General features: G+C 33.7%; 2 protein-coding genes and 1 long non-coding RNA gene across 5 annotated transcripts; 1 reads left to right on the forward strand and 2 right to left on the reverse strand.

The window, feature by feature from the left end:
• Positions 1–643: 643 nt before the first annotated feature.
• Positions 644–5,281, reverse strand: LOC11421143 (F-box protein SKIP5). Its single transcript, XM_003598583.4, has 5 exons — positions 5,011–5,281; positions 3,718–3,862; positions 3,553–3,631; positions 1,804–1,862; positions 644–1,201 (listed from the first exon to the last, which is right to left on the reverse strand). The coding sequence occupies exons 1-5, from the start codon at positions 5,156–5,158 to the stop codon at positions 850–852; spliced, it is 783 nt and encodes a 260-aa protein (XP_003598631.1). The 5' UTR covers positions 5,159–5,281; the 3' UTR covers positions 644–849.
• Positions 5,282–9,336: 4,055 nt separating this feature from the next.
• On the forward strand, positions 9,337–15,201 carry LOC11419763 (putative disease resistance RPP13-like protein 1). Of its 3 annotated transcripts, none has more exons than XM_039832312.1 (5): positions 9,337–13,025; positions 13,153–13,303; positions 13,532–13,594; positions 13,926–14,056; positions 14,799–15,201. In XM_039832312.1, exon 1 carries the CDS (start codon positions 9,455–9,457, stop codon positions 13,010–13,012), a length of 3,558 nt encoding a protein of 1,185 aa, XP_039688246.1. In that variant the 5' UTR covers positions 9,337–9,454; the 3' UTR covers positions 13,013–13,025; positions 13,153–13,303; positions 13,532–13,594; positions 13,926–14,056; positions 14,799–15,201. The 3 variants fall into 3 exon arrangements, with proteins under 3 accessions (XP_039688246.1, XP_039688245.1, XP_039688247.1); XM_039832311.1 differs by having other exon boundaries at positions 13,938–14,056; XM_039832313.1 differs by having other exon boundaries at positions 13,938–14,056; positions 14,810–15,201.
• Positions 15,202–17,188: 1,987 nt separating this feature from the next.
• LOC120579712 (uncharacterized) lies at positions 17,189–20,147 on the reverse strand. The gene is made up of 5 exons (XR_005645461.1): positions 19,301–20,147; positions 19,021–19,168; positions 18,338–18,817; positions 17,842–17,970; positions 17,189–17,726 (listed from the first exon to the last, which is right to left on the reverse strand). It is a non-coding gene; the product is annotated as an uncharacterized lncRNA (long non-coding RNA).
• Positions 20,148–22,530: the final 2,383 nt, after the last annotated feature.

Below are 22,530 nucleotides of genomic sequence, written 5' to 3' on the forward strand. Positions count from 1 at the left end.
TTCTTTCAAAACATATCTCACTCATACGCATTAACGTAATAAATAAAGCAGATGTTTAACATAAATATCTCACTTAAATGTTTAATGTTTGACACCAGTTGCCAAGATTGTTTAAATCAAATTAATTCCTAGCTTGCTTAAATGTCATTTATGTTTTGTCACGGACTTTCTGCATTCTGCATTTTTCCAGGTTGTTTGCTGAGTACTACTGCATGACAGGTTGATTTATTTGCTTCTTTAGAATGAGACAATGCTTTTTTCTTGCAATCACTGTGTTATTATACGAAAATGGCAACACTTATACATGTCAGATAATGATGATAACTTTTTGAGTGAAACATATTTTGATCCAAAAGAAAAAAATTGGGATTCAAGTTACTCCCTCCCAGTAATAAACTTCACTTTTAAGCTTGACTAAACCATTCAGTAGTTTTAAAAAAATATGCAAGTTTCGTACATAAATATTTATAGGGACTAAAAATAAAACTGTGAATATTTATAGGGACTAAAAACTTATTTAACCCTAAATATAAAGAACATCTTGGTCAGGCAACCGTGCAGGAACAGCTTGGTCATACAAGGAAAGAAAACAAAACAAGAAAACAACGATAGAAATTGGTAGATCACTCTTAAGTTATAGCTATATACAAATGCATGACATCATTTTGTTATCACATTATTAAGAGTTAGATGACAAGTCATAAAGATGATGATAAACTGAAAGTTTGTTACATATGATAATGGTACACAACAAGGAGCAGAAAAAGCACCAGAAAAAGAATCATCACTCCACTAAACTAAATTACAGAACAATAAATAACAACATAAAGCTGGTTAAGGCCGATTCGACTACATTTGTTCTACATCAAACCAGAAAAGAAGGGAAGTTCTTGCATAAACCACTCTTACTCGTTGCAACGCGAGATCTCCACTTGTTAAAACAGCTTTGGCGCCTCCTTCGATGCGAGTTTGAGAAACAAATACCCCGTCACCGTTGTTGCTGTTGGTTTGTGAAGGGACCATGTCACTGCTATTGGCAGTACTTATGATGGGACATGAGAGAAAATCGAGAGGATTGGATTCGCATTGTAGAACACATCCATCTATAGTGAGCCTTCCGCTTCGATGTAGCAAGCAGCAACCGAGCTCTGCCTTCACGGTTAAGTTTGATAATTTGCAGTTGGAAAGGAACTCGAATGCACTGCTCAGACAAAATGAAAACAACACATACCAAAATGATGCTAAAGATGAAATATATGGTGGTAATTTACAAGGATTCTTTACATGCTGCTGGATAATGTGGTTTGAGATGGCAAACTCTAAAAATCAAACACATTGCCTTATCATGAACCATCATTCATTGCCGGAGGCATAGAAGCATCTTGTATTGACTTGAAATTGTAGGATCGTATCAGTCTAGTTCATCAAAATATCAAATATTCCAAAATGGTCACTACAATTGCAAAATTTCAAACAAATTCATCCATACATTGGTATTTGCAAAAACTAGAATGACATTAAGTTGGTAATATCGGGGACAAATTTGAAACCAGGTGAATAATGTCAAGGATACATTTGACAACAAATCAACTTTATTAACATTCTACATCTTGCAATTTCCAATGACCATTTTGGAATATTAATAACTTGAGAGACCAAGTTGATATAACCCACAATTTCAAGGACCAAGTTGTGTATTTACTCAATCTTACCCATTTGATATTCAGCAGCATGGAGGCGACTCCTAATTGGTTACCATTTCAAAAGTTGACTACACAAAATCTAAATTTAAAGGATGCAAACCTGTCCAAGCCTCGTGAACAAGTGAGCATTGTGTCATCTGGAATTTCACCTGCACCAATCTGAACAAAGAACATTGGTTGTGGAAAAGCAAATATGGGAAAATTTTGTATCACCAACACTTACTGTTTCCTCAGAAACAAAGACAAACACCAAGCGAAGAATTTGTGTGCCGGCATTTGGCAGAGACAAAACATGTAACTAAAACTGGTCTGTTCAATTTAGTTTTCTTTTAAAATCCTACACAGTTCTGAAAAAACAAATTTAAAAACAAAAACTTCAGGGATGATGCTTAGTAGCAGAAGGGATGCCACTGTCTATTCTCCATTTTGTGTTGTAATAATCCGAGTCGTGTTATTGATTTCAGATGGCAGACCATGACATGACACCGAAAATCCTCCATTTTTAGCCTCCGTATCCACCATGAAACACCATGGCACCGCCATCGTTCACGAATTGATCATGGTGGTTGTAAAAAAATCCGACACCACAATCCAACACTGAATCTGAACAAGTTCTTCATGCAGGGCATTGGATGTCTGAGCAGTTCTCGTTGTGCTCATGCTCCAATTCCATTTCTAAGGTTCTTGTCAATTTGGTCTCTTAATCAATCCACCAATTTGTGGTCTTAATCTAAAAAAAACTACTCCCAACGTAGCGTTAATTATTAAATCCAATCCATGACGTATATAAATTGGTTAAGCTCGTTAGTTTGTAGCAACACTAGTTTACCTATGTCAGTTTCAAATTAATTTGAAATTGAAATCTGCTTCCATGTCTTATGTTGAAACATTGTCTAAGTTTTCTTTTAGTATAAAATGAAATATATAAATTTCAAGTCTGTAACAAATAACAGACCGGATATTTGCTACAAAAAAATAATTTTTAAATATTTACCGTAAGTTTTATAATTTATTAAATCTACAATAAAAATAAAACAATAAATGATCCAATGCAAATTTGACAGGATTGGATTGAATGATGTATTCTCTCAGATCCAATCCAATCAAATCCTGTATGCCCCTAATGATGAAAAATGAATTGGTCCATGAAACATGGAAGCATAAAAGAGAAGCCTAATTTATGTTCATCACATATTGGACACCTGACAGGCTGACACTTATATTGAGTTATCGATATTCCAAGACCTTCAAAGATGCATATTAGGCTGGAAACTTATGGAATACTTAATTTCAAGGTATGCCAAGGTTACATGGTTTACGCATGGCTCAATCTGAATCATTTACCCTATACTATCTTCCCACAAAACCTAATTTCTAGTTCTTCTAATTTTTCTAGTTCATGAATATAGTTTTTATCCTCTAATTGTGTGCTAAAAAAGGACTAAAATACAAACGTGAGTTGCCTCAGACGGTAGGAACATGGACAAAAAAGTCTTGGGTTTGATTCTTGCTACTGGACTTTCATAGGTAGTTAATCTACGACAACTATTGTCAGTACTTAATGAGTTTGGTGGCATTCTCTGACCTCAAAATCGGACAACCTCCTCTACCTCTAAACTTTCATTTACACAAAAAAACAAATTACAAAATATCTTGTACTCATTCGATAATTTTATTTAATAAAACCCGAACATAGATGAAACTATTTTCATGGATACTTCTTTAAAAATAAAATAAAAGTTTTACGGATCACATAAATATGCTCTTTTTTTCCGATTTCACAAGACGATGAAATATGTTTTACTAGATACCCCACCACCATATATATAATAAGAGTTAGATAACTGACCAAGCAGAGTGGTTTATTTATTTGAATGTTTGCGACACGATGAATTCCACCAGCTGCTATTAAAATAGTATCACCTGGCCTGTAAGAAAGAATTTGGTAATTAGAATCAACGGCCTAGAAAAAAAAAAAAAAGATTAGCACCAAAATAACTTAAACTTGACATGCCTTGAAGCAGAAACAGCCGTTTCAATGTTGGGGAAAACACCAGGTTCAGATAAGTCTTTAACCGACCGATCTACCCGAAGCCACAAGCGAGGGTGACAAGCCAAATAATTCCATCTGTGGCAAACGAGGGCGGTATTAAAGCGATCTGCAAACTCAATAGCAGCTTTGTGATAAAAACACTTCACGCTATCTTATTTCTTTTATTTTTTGTATAAAACAATATTGAGGATCTATGTGTATGCACAAGGGATGTATAAATACAAGGAGATTGAGGATAAAATATCTTGTATATAAAACAAGATAAAACTAACAATGCAGTTTGAAACCTAAAAATCTGAAAACAATTTGAATTTATAATGTTCAGCAACACGGTCGATACAATCAAAAGACAAAGGAAATAGCCAAAAGGACCAACAACCAAAGCTATCAATCTACATATTTTAGGTGCGCAGTATCAATGCTATCAATCGTGGATCATGGACTAAGGAAATAGCCTAAGAAACTACCAATCAAAGGAACTGAACAACAACAAAAATTCAACATCAAAACATGTCTCAAGCCTAATGTGTGTTTGGTTTTGTGGTGGCGGAAATTGTTTTTGATTGAATTGATTTTTACAAAATTGATTTTAGTTAAACGTGTCTATTATGTTATGTTATGTTTGGATACATTCATGTACAAGTAACTTGAACAATAAACTTGACTGTAAAAATCAATTATGAAATATGACTCTACAATTTCTAGCTTCAAGTATAATCAAGGAGGCAAAATCAACTCTACTCTAAAGAAATCAAACATATCAAAATCAATTTTACACCTCTAGAATCAACATTAGCTCCTCCAAAAGTGGAACCAAACATACAAAATATTTAGATACATTAAGGTGAAAGTAAATTGAACAATAAATTTAAGTATAGAAATCAATTTTGTAGAGCCAAAAGCTACAAATCAATTAATTCTAGAGGCAAAATCAATTCTAATTGAGAATCCCAAACATATTAAAATCAATTTCAAGTCTTCAGAATCACTTCAGCTCTTCCAAAGTGAATCCATACATGCACTAAATCTAGTGTTTTCATTTATATCAAAACAAAAGGAAATACAAATAAATGCTAAACACAATAATTCATTCCAATAAAGAAAGAAAAAAACAATTTCAAAACCAAGCCCATGTTACAAATCCCAAAATAACCAATCAAAGTAACAAAATTTGACAAAACAAAAATCTGGGTATTGTTGAATTAAGCAAAAAGATTAAATTTTTACACAAAAAATTGAAAAAAAAGGTTATACCTGGAATAGGAGAAAGGAAACTAAAGATATGCATAAGACAACCATCATCGAGATTATTGATACGAGAATAACAAGATGTTCTTTTCCTTTCACACTTTTTCAACTGTCCTTTGTTATCTTGTTGTTTTTGGTTTTCCATCACCGACATGTTCTTTAATCTTTGTCTTTGAAGTGCTTCTACCTCCTCCACCGCAAATTCATAAGGCTTTGTTTGGTTTGTGATGATGTTTTTTTTTTGTTTGTTTAATAATCCGAAGACAACAACAAACGACTTTAGTTTGTCACGTGGGTATGTACTTGAACTGCGGTCGGGTTTTGTTCGAGGATGTTGGCCCAAATCTAAACAGTTTGTCAAACTTACACATTTATGGAACAAATGTACTTGGAAATTGCTATTTGCACCTTATTTAATGCTGATACACCACGACAGGGATAAATATATGAAACATAATTTTATTTTATTTTTTAGGGTTAATAGTGATTTTCACCCTTGTAATATATGTCATTTCCGATTTTCGCCCCTATAAAATTTTCGGTTTGATTTGCACCCTCGTAAAATTTTTATTTTCCGAAAAACACCCCTAATAGGCCATTTTCAGAATTTTTTTTCAAGAAATTTTGGTTTTTGAATGGCCTATTAAGGGTGTTTTCCGAAAAATAAATTTTTTATGAGGGTGCAAATCAAACCGAAAATTTTATAGGGGCGAAAACCGAAAATGACATATATTACAGGGGTGAAAAACACTATTAACCCTATTTTTTATAAACCGGGTATTCTCCATGTACATCAACTGCGAAGACTAATTTCTCAAGCCTTATGGATCTCATTTGAACGTTCAATGTTTTAAAATCCAAAATCATGTTAATATCAATGCAAAATTACTCGTTTTTGAATTCCTTAACATTTAACCGGTGCTGCAAAAGCACATGTTAACAAGCAAGACCATTCATTCATTTGAGTCTTGATAATAAATGTCATAAGAGTATTTTTTAAATCCTTAAAAAAAAGAGTATTGTTTAAAGAATCCACAAAGAGAAATTTTGTCTTAAAATATAAATCAAACACATGTAAAAAGTCATAACTACACAATTTTTAATGTTACTTTTAGATTCTTAAACAATTTCATAAGAACACATGTTAATATTTTCTGTTTTTAATTACAAAGCGTAAAAATAAATTATTGATAAAATGATAAAGGTAAACATGAAAGAAAATGTTAAGATGTCAAATGTGATATTTAATATCTCTGCAATTAATACGTTCTTTGTTTTTTCTTAAAAAAAAATTGTACATAGTTATTTTTAGGCTTAAATATTGCACTCGTCCTTGTAAATATGGTCCGTTTAAGTTTTGGTTCTTGTAAAATAAAAATTCAGAAATCAGTCCCCGCGAAAAAATCTATCTTTTAAAAATACCCCTGGGTCCATTTAAGTAATGACAAGTCACCAAAATGCCTACGTGGCACACGCTGATTGAACTCATTTTGTAGTTTTTGGTCCCTGCAAAATATTTTGTTTTTTAAAAAGGTCCCTGCAAAATTTTTTGTTTTTGAAAATAGTCCCTCTAGGGACTATTTTAAAAAACAAAAAAATTTGCGGGGACTGATTTCTGAATTTTTATTTTACGAGGACCAAAACTTAAACGGGCCATATTTGCAGGGACGAGTGCAATATTTAAGCCTTATTTTTAGGCAAAATTACATAAATAGTCTCTTAACTTAATTTTAGATAACGTTTTAATCCTTTATCTTTTTATTTTTCCATTTTAGTCCTTTATCTTTTTAAAACATTACACACTTAACCTTTAAGTAAATTCTGTTATATTCTCTATTAACCTCACGTTATCTTCTTCCTCTCAAATAGCTAGATGCTACAACTTGAAACTCAAACTCAAAAATTGCAATCAATTGCTTCATCACTCACATGAGGCTCAAACACCCAATCATTTTCTTGTTCCTTCGCCTGATCCAGTGGAAATCACCAGCCACGTGAATGTTTATGTGGGTTAAAACCTATTGTTTGAACAGTGACAAAAATGGGTCCCTATAGAGAAAGAAAATTTTGGTGTTGTAGGAATTGTGTGGTACCTTTGCATATGTATTATGGGTTTTATGTGTTGTATCCTCTTTCATTTTCTTTCATCTCAGTTTGCATATTGCTTAGATCTAATTTTTGTGGTTTATGGGTTTTTGTGTTTATTCATTGTTTAAGCTTGTGACAGTGATTGTGCTGCAATTACACATCAACAGACACAAAAACCTTGCATTGTGTGCCTCCGGTTACTTTTCTTGGCATTCCTCTTGGTTTGCTAACAAGCATCATATGTCTCTTCTTCTGGATCGTTTTCCCTTATGCGTTTTCCTCTTCTTCAATGTTTCTCTTATTTTCACATTTCTGGGTTTTCCAGATTGTGTTTTTAATCTGTGTGAAAGATTAAAAGGTTAAAGGGTAATTGTGAAAGGAAAATTAAAAAAAAATAAAAGAATAATATAAATTGTGTTTTTTTGTTAACGGAAGAGTAACGGAAGACTAAAGTTGAAATTATTTAAAAAGGTAAAGCACTAAAATGGGTAAAAAAATAGATAAAGGACCAAAATGTTTCCTAAAATTAAGTTAAGGGATTATTTATGTAATTATTCCTTTTTTTATTTTAAATTATAATAAAGACTTAATTGCACTTTTGGCCCTTATCTTTTCAAAAGTTGCGATTTTGGCCTCCTAATTAATTAAAATATAAAACAGCCCCCTATGTATTGGATCTTTGACAGTTTTGGCCCCCAAAGCCACTTTTGACTTAGTCTTCGCTGACGCGGCACCCGCAAGCGAAGACTTAGTCAAAAGTGGCCTTGGGGGCCAAAACTGCCAAAGATCCAATACATAGGGGCTGTTTTGTATTTTAATTAGTTAGGAGGCCAAAATCGCAACTTTTGAAAAGATAAGGGGGCCAAAAGTGCAATTAAACCTATAATAAATTATAAAGGTTAAAAATGAATTTTAGATTAAAAAGTATGGGTAAACATGGAAGAAACAATGATATATATAAACTCAAACTCAATGGAAAATGATGTTTAAAAACTAAAGTACAAACTTATACAAACCTATAAGCTATAAACTTATATTACTCGGGAAAAAAACACACATTGCTTTAATTTTAAGGTAGATAAAAAAAGTTGACAATAATCGTTGAAAATTGACATTTAACAATGTGTTGAGGTTGAAACATGATCACAACTCAAACTCACGAGTAGACTCGTACGATTTACGAGTTTAGAAGGCAAATACAAGTGAAACTGTGTATAAAATTGTTTTTGTGGTAGATTCAGGTAAACTCGTTTAGACTTGTACATACTCGCAAGTTGATGACGAATTTATGAATGCAAGAGTTTTTTTTAAAAAAAATCCAAAAAATGCTCGGACTAAACAAATTTTTTTATTTTTTTATTTTTTTTATTTTTCGTTCTCACTCTCAATTTAAAAAAACAACTCTCACTCTCACTAAAGATAGAAGAATTAAGGTCACACTCATATTCGTCAACATCATTTTCTTCTTTCTTCATCGATGACGTTATCTTGTTGTGTATCAAAATATTGTGAAAGTTGGTGTTAGTAGTGATGTGCAAAGTATGTGAAGAAGATTTCATTCTTAGACTTGACCGAGTTTTGATGATAACAAACTCATTTTGCTACTTTGCTTGCTCTAATATGAGTTTTGTTTTAAATAGTCTCATACATTTTAAAAGACTTTACAATATTTTAAGGGTCATGTTAACTTGTGCCTAAGGGCACAAGTTAAGAAACTAAAAATGAAATTAAAAAGTCTCATAGATTTTAAAAGACTTTACAATATTTTAAGGGTCATGTTAACTTGTGCCTAAAGGCACAAGTTAAAAAACTAAAAATGGAATTAAAATGTAACTTTTGTATTGAAAAGACAAAATTTTAAATTTTTAATATATTGAATGCACAATTTTTAAGAAAATATTTCTATGTTTAACTTCTAAACTTGTACCCCAAGAACACAAGTAACATTTCCCATATTTTAATGACTTTTTAACAGGTCTTGATTGAATACCGTAATTTTTTTTTTAAATGACCAGAAGTCTTCATTGAATCACATGATTTTTTTAAATTACATAGAATCTTGATTGAATAGCACAATAATTCATAAAAAGTTTTTTAAAATGCTTTAATTGAATACACCGTCTTAAAATGAGGTAAATTTTTGTTTTATCATTGTTCTAGGAGCATTGACTGACAGCCCACCTACGAGTAAGACTACGCTACGCGTCTTTCTTTTTCACGTTAAATTTGACCAGAGATACGAAGACTTTACTAAAACCAAAGCTAGATCAGATTTCTTTCACACACTCCTTTTGAAGATATTTCTTATACATACATAATCCTGCATTTTGTTTGCTGTGATTTCTTACAAACTAAGCAACAAATGGCCACTAGTACGAACGAAACACTCTCAACTCATGTGAAGGTGTTGCTAGACAAAATTGTTTCTAATCATGGGTTCATGGACAACTTCCGGACCACTAAGCTTGACCTTTCACTCTTGAAAAAACTCGAGAAAAAACTGCTGAGGATTTTAGATGTACTTCATTATGCTTCTGTTGCTGATGTCAATGAATGGTGGTTGGATACGCTGAGGTATGCTCTCTTTGAAGTTGATAATTTGTTTTACGAAATCAAGACTGAGGCGTTACGCTGCAAAGTAGAAGCTGAGCATCAAATTGCTACTACATCTCAGGTGCATTATCTTTATTCTCCTTTCACAAGGTTTGATAGGGTCAGCAATTCTCAAATGCAGAAATTAATTGGAAGATTAGAATTCTTGAGTTCTATTTATAGAAGAAACAATGATGTAAAGAAACTTAAACATCTTTTATTTTCTAATGATGGAGATGATCAAATAAGAATTATTTCCATCGTGGGAATGGTAGGGATTGGTAAAACAGCCCTTGCTAAACTCCTTTACAACGATCCTCATGTAAAGGACAAATTTGAGTTAAAACTGTGGGTAGATATGTCAAAATATTATGAGGATTTTGTTGATATCAGTGTTTTTGAAACCAACATTAAATCTATCACTTCACATGCAATCATCAATCATAACTTGGATGCAGAAGGAAACATTGACGTGAATATCGTGTACCCAAATTTTTTATTAGTATTGGATGACGTTTTGGATGCAAGATCTGTCAATTGGACATTACTGATGGATATGTTAAACGCTCAGAAAACGGGTAGCACAATTATCATCACAACACGAGATGAAAGAGTTCCAAAATCCATGGAAAGCTTTTTTTATGTCCACTATTTGAGACCTTTGGAAAGCGAAGATTGCTGGTCTATAGTTGCCAGACATGCATTTGGACCACGTAACTACCAAAAACTATCAAATCTTGAAGAAATTGGAAGGAAAATTGCAGAAAAGTGTGATGGATTACCATTAGCTGCAGTAACAGTTGCGAGTTTTCTTCGTGAAGAATTTTCCCAGGATTACTGGAATAATGTGCTAATACGTGACATTTGGGAATTGGTACAATATGTCGTCCAACCTGCGCTACAATCGAGCTACAATTCTCTTTCAGCTCCTTTAAAACAGTGCTTTGAATATTGTTCAATTTTTCCGAAGAAATACATCTTAGAAAAAAATGTGGTGGTTCAGTTGTGGATTGCAGAAGGGTTGGTAGAATCCTCCGCAGATCAGGAAAAAGTCGGAGAAGAGTACTTTGATGAACTAGTGTCAAGATCGTTGATACATCGACAATCTATTGGCAATGAGGAAGCAAACTTTGAAATGCATAGCCTCCTCCATGATTTTGCCACAATGGTTTCATCTTCATATTGTACCAGGTTGGACGAACAGAACTTACATCAAAGGATACGTAATTTATCATACAATAGAGGGCTATATGACTCATTTAATAAATTTGATAAATTGTATGCAGTAAAAGGTCTACGTACCTTTCTAGCATTACCATTACAAAAACAACTACATTTTTGTTTGTTATCAAACAAGGTAGTACATGACTTGCTGCCAACAATGAAACAATTACGCGTGTTGTCTTTGTCAAACTACAGGAGTATCACCGAGGTTCCCAACTCTATTGAAAATTTGTTATACCTGAGGTACTTAAATCTTTCCCACACTAAGATTGAAAGGTTGCCTTCTGCAACATGCAAGCTTTATAATCTGCAGTTCTTGTTGTTGGCAGGCTGTAGAAGGCTCATTGAGTTGCCAGAGGACATGGGGAAATTGGTTAATCTACATCACCTTGACATTAGTGACACTGCATTGAGGGAGATGCCCGTACAAATAGCCAAACTAGAAAATCTCCATACTTTGTCCGACTTTGTTGTCAGCAAGCATAATGATGGATTGAAGCTAGCGGAGCTGGGAAAATTTCCCCACCTGCATGGAAAACTTTCCATCTCACAGCTACAAAATGTTAATGACACATTTGAAGCAGATCAAGCCAAGATTAAGATGAAAGAACAAATAGAAGATTTAGCTTTAGAATGGGACCGTGGTACTACTTTCCCTGATTCACCAATTCAAAGTGTTGTACTTGAACGTTTGCAACCCTCAACAAATTTGAAAAGTCTCACCTTAAAAGGCTACGGTGGATTCAGCTTTCCAAATTGGTTGGGTGATTTTTTATTCAGCAACATGGTGTACTTAAGGATCTCGAATTGTGATGATTGTTTATGGCTTCCACCCCTTGGACAATTGGGTAATCTGAAAAAACTCATTATTGAAGGGATGCAATCAGTAGAGACAATTGGTACTGAGTTCTATGGAAGTGACGGTTCTCTTTCATTTCAACCATTTCCCTGCTTGGAGACTTTATACTTTGAGAACATGCAAGAGTGGGAGGAATGGAACCTGATTGGAGGTACGGCTAAGGAGTTTCCTAGTCTGAAAACTTTATCACTAAGTAAGTGCCCGAAACTGAGAGTAGGTAACATACTTGACAAATTTCTTTCCTTAACTGAATTTGAGTTAAGAGAATGTCCTCTATTGGTGCAATCAAGGCCATCATCAGATCCTGTGTTCACAACAAATTCTCTTCAACAGTTGACTATAGACGTCTTTCCATCTTATATGTCTTTCCCAACAGTCAGTCTACCAAAAACCTTGAAGTCTCTCATAATCAGTAACTGTGAGAGTCTAGAGTTCCTTCCTCATGAATACTTGCACCATTACACATCACTTGAAGAATTGAAAATATCTTATAGTTGTGATTCAATGACATCATTTCCCTTGGGCGCTCTCCCTGTCCTCAAGAGTCTCTTTATTGAGGGTTGTAGAAATCTGAAATCGATATTAATTGCAGAAGACGGGTCGCAGAAGAGTCTCTCATTTCTTAGAAGCATCAAAATATGGGATTGTAATGAACTGAAGTCATTTATGCCATGCGGATTGCACACTCCAAACCTCATTCACTTTGCAGTTTGGAAATGTCAGAAGCTTTCTTCACTGCCAAAAGCAATGAACACTCAAACTGACCTTCAAGAAATGGAAATCGATGATCTTCCAAATCTTCAATCTTTTATCATAGATGATTTGCCTATCAGTTTACGGGAACTGACTGTTGGCTCTGTTGGAGGGATTATGTGGAACACCGAGCCAACTTGGGAACATCTCACTTGTCTTTCAGTGTTGCGAATTAATGGCAATGCTATGGTGAACACGCTGATGGAGCCACTGCTACCTGCATCGCTTGACACACTATGTATCAGTGGTCTTAATGTTGCAAGCATTGATGGGAAGTGGCTTCAAAATCTCACTTCTCTCCAAAACCTTGAGATTGTTAACGCTCCCAAACTTAAGTCATTGCCAAAAAAAGGATTGCCTTCCTCTCTTTCGGTACTAAATATGACTCGCTGCCCATTGCTCAAAGCAAGTTTGGGAAGGAAGCGACGGAAAGAGTGGCGTAAGATTGCTCACATTCCCACCATAATTATCGATGATGAGTTGATCACATGAGCTTCCTTTCTGGGTGAGTCACTGAAATACCTATTTTATTGTTTCTTTCTTATCATGTCATCATCGGTTAATATTATTAATTTCAATAGTAACATTAAAATACATTATTATAATGCTAATTCATTATTTTGTCATTATAGAAATAAATTCCGTGTCACCCCTGATTTTGCCCAATCCTGCTGCTGTGAGGAGCCAAATTTGCATGCACGAACTGCAACCAATTCTAGTAAATGTTGTACTGATGAGGAACAGATGAAAATGAGAAACAACAACTGACTGCAAATATGTTAGGTATTCATATATATTTGAATGAGTTGGTTTTAATGCATTGACTTTATCAAGCTTTTGTAACACTAGTTAAATTCTTCTCTAATATATTATATTAGTCTAATGAATATCTTTTATGAATCTCCAAGGTTCCTTAATCTTTTGAGACTATTATGTTTTGTTGTTTACCATTTACTCTACCAGATTTGGTGGCTTAATCTTTGTTTTTGAATTATTTGGTTCTGTTTGCAGATCTGCCAATGACTTCAAGCGTGATTGATGGCTTGCACCAAGATGGCAACAGTGGCATCTGAGGTATAAACTTCATCTTTGATTGGTTTTAAAATTATTCCTTTTACTATATGTGCATGGTCCAATACTCATATTTCTTTCTAAGTTTCTTGCAAATATTGCGAAACTTAATGTTCCATTGTCATGAAGTGATTGATAAAACAGTTCAATTTCAATCACAGTCTTGGTGAAATGAGATATTGCATTCTTTGCGAATCAATGCTTGTTTGAGTCCTTCCTTACACTACAATCGTCATCACATTTTTCTCCCTTCCTTAGTTCATTAATTTTATCTCTCAAGTATTCCTATGCTTTAGTTTAATATATTGCTATTGTTTACTAATATGTCTTCTAGTTTTTTTTGCAGGATTCAGAAAAAGAGATACAGGTCCTCTGTTTGGTGAAAGTATATGTGATTTTGGCATGTCCTGTGTTGGGAAGGATCTTTGAAAAGATGTTGCCCTATTTCTACCATCAAATTTATTTGTGAGTATTATATTTGGCCCATTTTGTCACATGAATAATTGTTTTCTTATATGGTGTTAATATGTTTACTCTATTACAAGAAAATAGCTTGCCCGACACTTCACGGTAGCTTGCCCGCCTTGATAACATTATTAGTTTCTTATCTATGGTTGTTGTTTCTTACTTGCTCAAGCGGCAGATTCATGAACTGCATGTAATTGGGCCAAGTGTTGTCAATTGCAAATCGCAGAAAATAAGTTATTTGTTCAATTTTAGCTATGCATCAGTGCTATAGGGCTGCTATAGCCACTTTTTTACAATCTTATCAATGCAATAGCACTATTGCGCCGCTACAGCCGCTATATTAAACAACACTGACTGGACCAAAATCAAACATATGCTTGTGGTGACAAGTGATAGCTATTTTAAACTTGATACAAGAGATGATTCCAATGCACTTCAAAAAGTAGTATCTTCCTTGAGATTTTCTGTTTATGCTCTCTCCAAGGCATCACAAAAATGAATTGCAAAAACTGGTTTTACAAAGTGTTTGTATCAGTTTCTTTTTTACTCATATTTTACATCCTTTCTATTATATCAAGTTATGTTTCCATATGCAAAATTACTTATTCCTGTTATGATGGATGCAGTTGGCCAGCCTTGACATGTAGGTTTTTTTGTTGCTAGTTAGTTCGGCTTTTATCAAGTTTAGTAATTTAGAATGTAATCTGTTTTAGTTGTGTCTAATCATAATGATGTTCAGGGAATATCCAGGCCTTCATGGAGAGATCCTTGACAGTAGCCGGGGCACGTTCGTCCTTTATTTCACACATTAAGAGAAGGAGCATCCAAACCATGAAAGAGCAGAGAGTCATGCAAGCAAAAGTTTAGTTGAGTATAGCAGCCATCTATATTCAGTTCTGTTACACAGACATTGCAGTACCATCTTTTCAATGATTTCAGAAATACATCGAGATTTAAATCCTTTGCATGACCTCTAAAGGAAGCGAATTTAATTAATATACTGGTCCATTTTTATTGAAGTCTGAACCCTTTGGTTGATCTGTAAAGATAATATGACTTTGATAACAAACTCTCTTCTTCTCTATTCACTATTTTCTAATATATTTAAACTACTTTACTTTATTTCATAACAATTTTCATTATGTTTAGTTTTCTGTATTTTATCCATTCTCATTTCTGCAACTAATTTATGGCTACGAACATTATTATATGGTGCTATTTTTTACCCTTTATAAGAGGTACACATTACTTTTCTGCATTTGCAAGTTCTGGACAAGATGTTGTGCACCTTCCCACTAAGAGTTTGGCCTTCATATTCGGTTTCCACTTTGCAGCGCAATGCCTCAGTGTTGATTTCGTCAAACAAATTGTCAACTTCAAATACAGCATCTTGTAGCATAACCAACCATTGCTTGACAGTAGGATTATAGTGATTTATTTCTCCTCAGCATCATAAAGTACAGCTTGAAGACTGAGCAGTGTTATCTTCAACTTTTCTAAAAGTGAAACATCAAGTTTTCCAACGATAGCTCAACAGAAGCCGAAAGGAGTGCTCCTTCAACAATACTCGCCATAGATTAGTCCCTTCACAATAATAATCAGATAAATCAGCTATACAAATAATCAAAATCAATTTTTATTATAGTTACTAACTAACTACAGATTCAATGGAAATAGTAAGCATGATCGGTGGACTATTCGATATATCATATATGTATTATTTTTTACAGAAAGCACATGAACTTGTAAATGATTCATTTACATTTTTTGCAGTGTGAATAGCATTCCACTAAAAATAAATTAGTAATATATTTTACCAGTGCACATGAACGTGTAAATGGTCCACACTTGTTTATGTCCTACAGTATATTATATAAAACATTACTGGCTGTCAGTTGCTAAGCTAAAAGCAACAAAAACAGTGCTCATTTTTTCATTATAAAAAGTTCAAATCCAGATCACTTAAAAAAATATTCGCATGGATGCAAGTTGAATTCAACTGCTCTGCCGTTAGCATATTATAATATAACATAGTAGTAGGTCATTTCCCACCAATTAAAACCAAATTAGAAATAAAGGAAACTTCATAACAATTTAACCAAATTAATCTCATTAGCTATTGGTTGATACTTGTTATCATAAAAATAATAGTTTATAAAGGGTAATTTTTTTTTTTTTTTTTTTGCAAACTTGACAATTATTTTGGAACAATTTTATTTTTGCAAACTTGACAATTGTTACGGGAGAGATGGTGCAATGATTGTTGTCAAAATCCCAACTTAAATATTGAAATTTAAGATCTTGCGACTTTATTCACTTTCAATGACTCAAATCTATAGCAAAATCACAAAGTAGGTAAAATCTTAGTAAAATCATACAAAATCGTGAAATTCATACAAAATCGTAGAATTTTAAAGGATTTTGAAGGATTTTGTCCATTTGTTTTTAGTCATTTATGTATAAGTAATTTGTGGACTTTAAACTGAGTTATTTATGACTATATACAATTTATAACATATATTTAGCATTTCTTTGTTTGGTAAAATTCATCAATTTTGATTGCGATTTTACAATTTCTTATATCGATTATACAAAAATAGTTGAGTAAAATCTTTCAATTTTGATTACGATTTTATGATTTTCGCAAAATCTCGATTTTGACAACATTGGGTGCAATAACTAAAACAATAGGGTAGATGAATGAAAAATTTCACGTATACCAATGGATCAGAATTGCATGTGTTTATAAAAGCACGCAGTTTACCACCATAGTTGATTTCAGACATTGATTTGAGATCAGATGGTCCTTATTACAGATCCATTAAATCAGTTACAAATCATCTCTTCCCTCAATTTTAAAATAGAAAGACACAAACCTCCGGAAGTCAAAACCTAAAGCATCATCACCCTTCCCTGCAGGAAGAGCACCTTTGCGGCTTTCATTGTTGTACTGAACAACGGCGCGTGAAAATCAAATTCATAATTTACACAGGGCAACGAAAATCATAATGGCGAGCCTAAAAATTCTAAAAGCATGTTTATAGTATTAGAGATTTATTTTTTAAAAAACAAAACCAAATTCATTCATAAATTGATAGAGTACATAGATACTGTTGAAATTGACTTCAAATTGTGATGCTGTGTGAAAGCTGAAAATCGCGTTTCAGAGGCGTGGCGCGATTTTGCTGGCAGAATGGATGGTTTCTGCTGAAGCAAATCGTGGCGCGATTTTGTGCAGCCGTGACGCGATTTGTGGATAAGGTTGTCGTACGCTTCAACCGTGGCGCGATTTTCCCAGGCGCGACGCGATTTTTGTCTGTCACTGTGTACTATTTAAGTGTTTCAGCTCATTTTTGAAGGTAGGAGAGAGAGAACTTCAAGAGAGGAAAACTTGGGAAATCAAAGGAGTTAACTTTAGGGTTAATTTTTTATTAGAGTTCTCTTGGGTTGGGAAACATTGTAAACACCTTGGGTGAGTGAAAATCATTGAGTGTCTTGTTCATTTGTGAGATTGGGAAAATGGGTAGAAATTACAACAAAAATTCAGCTTATAAAAAAAAACTTCTCCTCTTTGATTTTCATGAGTAGGACGTTTCTGCGAAATCAACTCTGACAGAAAATTCCTTCTTCTATGAGTTGCTCCACTAATTATGTCCTTTTCTGAATCCTGTAATAAAACCAGAAGAAAGGTAGGAGTAAATAATAGTTGTTGCATAGCAAAGTGAAGCTAAAGGAGAGCTTGTAAAATTTAAATAACTTGGTCTCGGGGAGGGAAAACTCACAATACTTGCTATGTCTGAGAACCTCAGGGCTCAAACAAAAATCACAATGCACAACACAAAGGACCAAAACAAGCTTAGATTTTCAAAGAAGACGATATCCTCATCCATCAGCTCAACAGTATACGGATTCTGTGAGGTTGAAGTTAAACAATTTATCAGTTATGTCATGAACACATGTATTTTAAAGGACTAATTAATGCTAAAAAAAACTATCAAAGAGGAAGTTTATAGATGAAATATTACAAAGAAATATTGCATTTAATTAAAAGAGGATGTTGCTGCTTTCATCTTGGTTCCAGTCACACAATCACCCATGAGACTAAGCCACCAAACTGATAGATGAAGTAGTTAACATGTAGTCCCAGATTAATTGTTGTTGTAAAAATAAATAAAGGAATTCAATTTGACGTGTTGTATTGTATACTGATGTGAATATCGAAATTAATATTCATTGATGACTATATAATAGAGAAGAAAGAATATTTCGGTGACGCACCTGGACACAACACTCATGCGATCATTTTGTTGTTGATAACTATGGAGGAAATGTGAACAATCTTGCACCACTATTTTCTTTGCTTCCTCTTCTAATTTGCTTCTCGCAATTGGCAGTCTCTGATATGCAATTCCCTCTTCTGGTAATGAATTGAGCTTGGTAGCTCTCATTCTATGACAAGAATGCAGGTCGAAGTGCACATACCTTTTCTTTCACCCCTTAAGTATATCAGCACTATTCACAACACGCATCATTGGATAGGCAATTGAGATGTTCTATAATATGTTCCCCAAAATCCCTTTAATCGAGCCAATATTCAGTTTCTGTAAACTGATAGGCAACCCATCATTGGAAGTAGATTGCAGATTTGGAAGATTTTGAATTTTCATTTCATGAAGGCCAGATATAGGATTAGGCAATCAACCTTAACTCCAGCTCATCACAAAACTGTATATGAGAAACTCTGCTGAGGGATATCTTCTGCAATCAATATTGATTTCAAATTTTTAGAACTGACAATACAAACAAACTTTCACAAAAATAAGAGGATTTTTACCTAAGAGGGACGAAAATCTCAAAAAATATTAGTAAGAAATAAACTGAGGGAGGGAGAAAAACACAATACTTGTGTTGGGAAGAAAGACACTTCAGGCCCTCACATAGATTAGAGACAGAAAGAGTACCTAACATATTTGAAGTCAGTTTCTGTTTCTCTTTTTCATCTGTTCCTCATCAGTAAAAAATTAATGGACCTGGTTGCAGGTTGTGCATGCAAATTTGACTTCTCACAACAGCAAGATTTGGAAGAAGCAGGGGTGACAGAATACAATTCTATAATTAGAAAAACAAGTCAGTGTTAGAGTTATAATATGGTATCTCGAAGTTGATAATGAAATTAAGAATGTTATTTAAGCATGACATAATAAGAAAGAAACAAAAAATAGAAGCCTTTCAGAGACTCACCCGAATAGGAAACTCATGTAATCAATTCGTCATCTATAATTATGGAGGGAATGTGGGCAATCTTACGCCACTCTTTCCCTTGCTTCCTCCGCAACCTTGCTTCCAGTAATGGACCGTGAGTCATATTTAGCACTAAAAGAGAGGAAGGAAATCCTTTCTTTGGCAACAACCTGAGTTTCGGAGCATTAACAATCTCAAGGTTTTGGCACCATGAATGAGTTCACCATATCACCACCTTTAATTCGCAACACTGACAGACAATTGAGACGTTCCCATGTTGGCTTAGTATTCCACAAAATCCCTCCAAGAGAGCCAACAGTCAATTCCCGTAAACTGGTAGGCAAATCATCTAAAACATAGTCACCAAACAAGTGCTTATCCAACAAGAAACAACCACAACTCAAGGTTGAACCAATTGAAGGAAGAAGCATCAAAGCAACGCTTAACCACCATCCGGTAGGAGCAATCATCAACGAAGCCAATTAAGGCACAACGCTTAACCATTCATGACGGAAGCTTATCAACATGGCTGATCCATCATGAACAAAAGCACAAAACAAGAAAAACAAGGATATCCAAAATCAATGATGATATCCAAAAGAAAAAGAAGTGCAAGGAAGGGCGAAAATCTACAATGGAAGGAGGTCATATGTTGAACAAACTTCACACCAAAGGTACCATGAAGCAACAAGACCAAGGTTCATTGAGACGGACATTCATTTTATTCGGGAAAAGGTAGCTCGTGGTCAGGCACGCGATCTTCATGTTCACTCCCGACCCCAGATTGCAGACATCTTCACCAAAGGACTTTCTCACATTCTCTTTGATGATTTTCGTACAAGTCTAAACGTTTGTGAACCTCCCGCTTCGACTGCGAAGGTGTGATAGAATCATTGACCAAACAAATATTATATTTTGTAATAATTAGTTATAATTAATTTCTTGTAATATCATTGACCAAACAAATATAATATTTTGTAATAATTAGTTATAATTAGTTTCTTTTTTTTTGGTAGATAGACGAAATGGCAAAGCCATTATAAACTCACACACACAAGTGGAGGTACCGGGGTTCGAACCCCGGTCATGGCATCCGGCCTAACAATTTCGGCATTTTGCCAGTTGAGCTAGGACTTCTGGATAATTAGTTTCTTGTAATTGTCTTACAATTACTTCTATGTTGTAACCTCTGAAAACCGTCACTTGAAGATTGCTCAAGAGTCAAGAAGTTTCAAGAGCAACAATTATCTATCCGAGAACACAAGATTCATATTCAAAAGAGAAGTTTAGAAGAAAAGTTATCAACAAAGTTTATTTTGAAAGTACGAAGATATTAGTGCAGATGCATTGTATTAGTTAATTAGTTCATTTGTCTATATAAAGTAATCTCATACTCCATACAAATGAGTCAATTTTTTTTTTTTTTAAGGAGAATGAGTCAATTTCTGTTAGGTAAAACTACCACATATGGAAGAGAATAGATTTCCACTCACCTACAAACTCAAGACCCCAAACTCATGATAGTCAGAATACGGACAACAGGTATGGTAACATCCGATGGAGGAAGCCAAGGAGTGGAAGACTCAAATGCAATGTTGATGCCTCTTTTTCTACATCCAGCAATAAAGTAGGTATTGGTATGTGCATTCGCGATTCGGAAGGAAACCACGTCCGGTCAAAAACCATGTGGTTTTCACCACTGTGTCCAGTTAACATTGGAGCAGCTTTAGGACTTTATCATGCAACTCGGTGGATCAATGAACTTCAGCTCACAAATGTTGATTTTGAGGTAGATTTGAAAACAGTAGCTGATTATTTCAACAAAGCAAGAAGAGATAACACCGAATTTGGGTCCATTATGGAGAATACTATCCAGTTTTGTAATATCTTTTTAACAAACTCTCATGTCGAGTTTACTAGGAGGCAAACAAATGAGGGTGCTCATGAATTAGCTAAGGCAGTCACATTAGGTCCTAGCTTCCACATCTTTGATGAAAGTCCAACATGTATTTCTGATTTAATTTTTAATGAAATGATATAAGTTTATTTTCCCTAAAAAAAAAAAAACACTAGGTGTCTGTATTTTTTTAACAAGTTAATAAATAATAATAAAAAGGGTTTTTCTCTAAGGATTCCTAATTAAGAAAATATTCATTGAAAAATTCTTCAATTTCCAATGCATTGAATGCACAAATTTTCATAAAAATTTACTATTTAAAGTTATTAAATAGTGCCCTTAACATTTCCCTAATAAAAATAATAAATTGTTGCGTTAATAAACTTTACTCCCCTATAATATAGGTCATTTTCGATTTTCCCATGTAAAAACTTTATTTTGATTCACCTCTATAAAATATTTTTGTTTTGATTTACCCTCTAATAGGCCAAACAAAAACCAATTTTATTTTATTTTTTTCAAAATTTTTTTGTTTTTGTTTGGTATTAGGGGGTAAATCAAAACAAAAATATTTTAAAGGGATGAATTAAAATAAAAATTTTATAGGGAAAAAACCAGAAATGACTATATTACATGATGTAAAGACCGAAATTGTTTGACCATTCTTATACTCTAGTACACTTGCATTCCTTGTGATTTCTAGCCTACCTTACATGATGTAGAACGTAGACACATGTGATCTCCAATGGAACCCTGAGAAAGTAGCATTAACAATAAACAATTAGATGCAAATAAAAAAGAAAATTAACCCCATAATCTACAACAAAGTAATTATTAATCTTATATCCTTTTAAAACACATAAAATATTTGTTTTTTAAGAAATTTTTTTTATAGGGGGAAGAGACACATGAAAATAATGAAAAAAAAATTGACTATATATAAAGAGAGAAAAATCATTGTGTAATCAATTTTGATTGATTGGTGAAAACTAAATGAATCGTGGTCCATCTTGATTGGCTAATAAAAAATAAATGAGTCATATTTTCAATTTGATTGGATGACAAGACAGCATTAAATGAGATGTAGAATGTGAAGATGCAATATTCACTTACAAAATGAGTCATGATCTATTTTGATTGGTTAATACAAAGATTATGAGTCATGATTCATACTAATAGATTGATAGAAAAACATTAAATGCACCTTTCAATATAACCTTGCCACATGTACTATCAAAATAAAATAAGAAAAATGTTTATAATAGAGATAGAGATGTTGTAACCTCCGAAAAGTGTCATTTGAAGATTGCTAGAGTCAAGAAGTTTTTTTTGG

Source organism: Medicago truncatula, chromosome 3 (assembly GCF_003473485.1).
Source record: "Medicago truncatula cultivar Jemalong A17 chromosome 3, MtrunA17r5.0-ANR, whole genome shotgun sequence".
Classification (NCBI taxonomy): Eukaryota; Viridiplantae; Streptophyta; class Magnoliopsida; order Fabales; family Fabaceae; genus Medicago; species Medicago truncatula.

Bases quoted from the DNA above. Each gene is read 5' to 3' on its own strand.
- LOC11421143 (XM_003598583.4), bottom strand. From the start codon at position 5,158: ATGTCGGTGATGGAAAACCAAAAACAACAAGATAACAAAGGACAGTTG. The intron at 1,863-3,552 runs GTCAGTTATCTA...TTCTTTGTTCAG, and splicing joins TAAATAAACCACTCTGCTTG to ATTGGTGCAGGTGAAATTCC. The intron at 1,202-1,803 runs GTTTGCATCCTT...TTGTCTGAGCAG, and splicing joins TGTTCACGAGGCTTGGACAG to TGCATTCGAGTTCCTTTCCA.
- LOC11419763 (XM_039832312.1), top strand. From the start codon at position 9,455: ATGGCCACTAGTACGAACGAAACACTCTCAACTCATGTGAAGGTGTTG.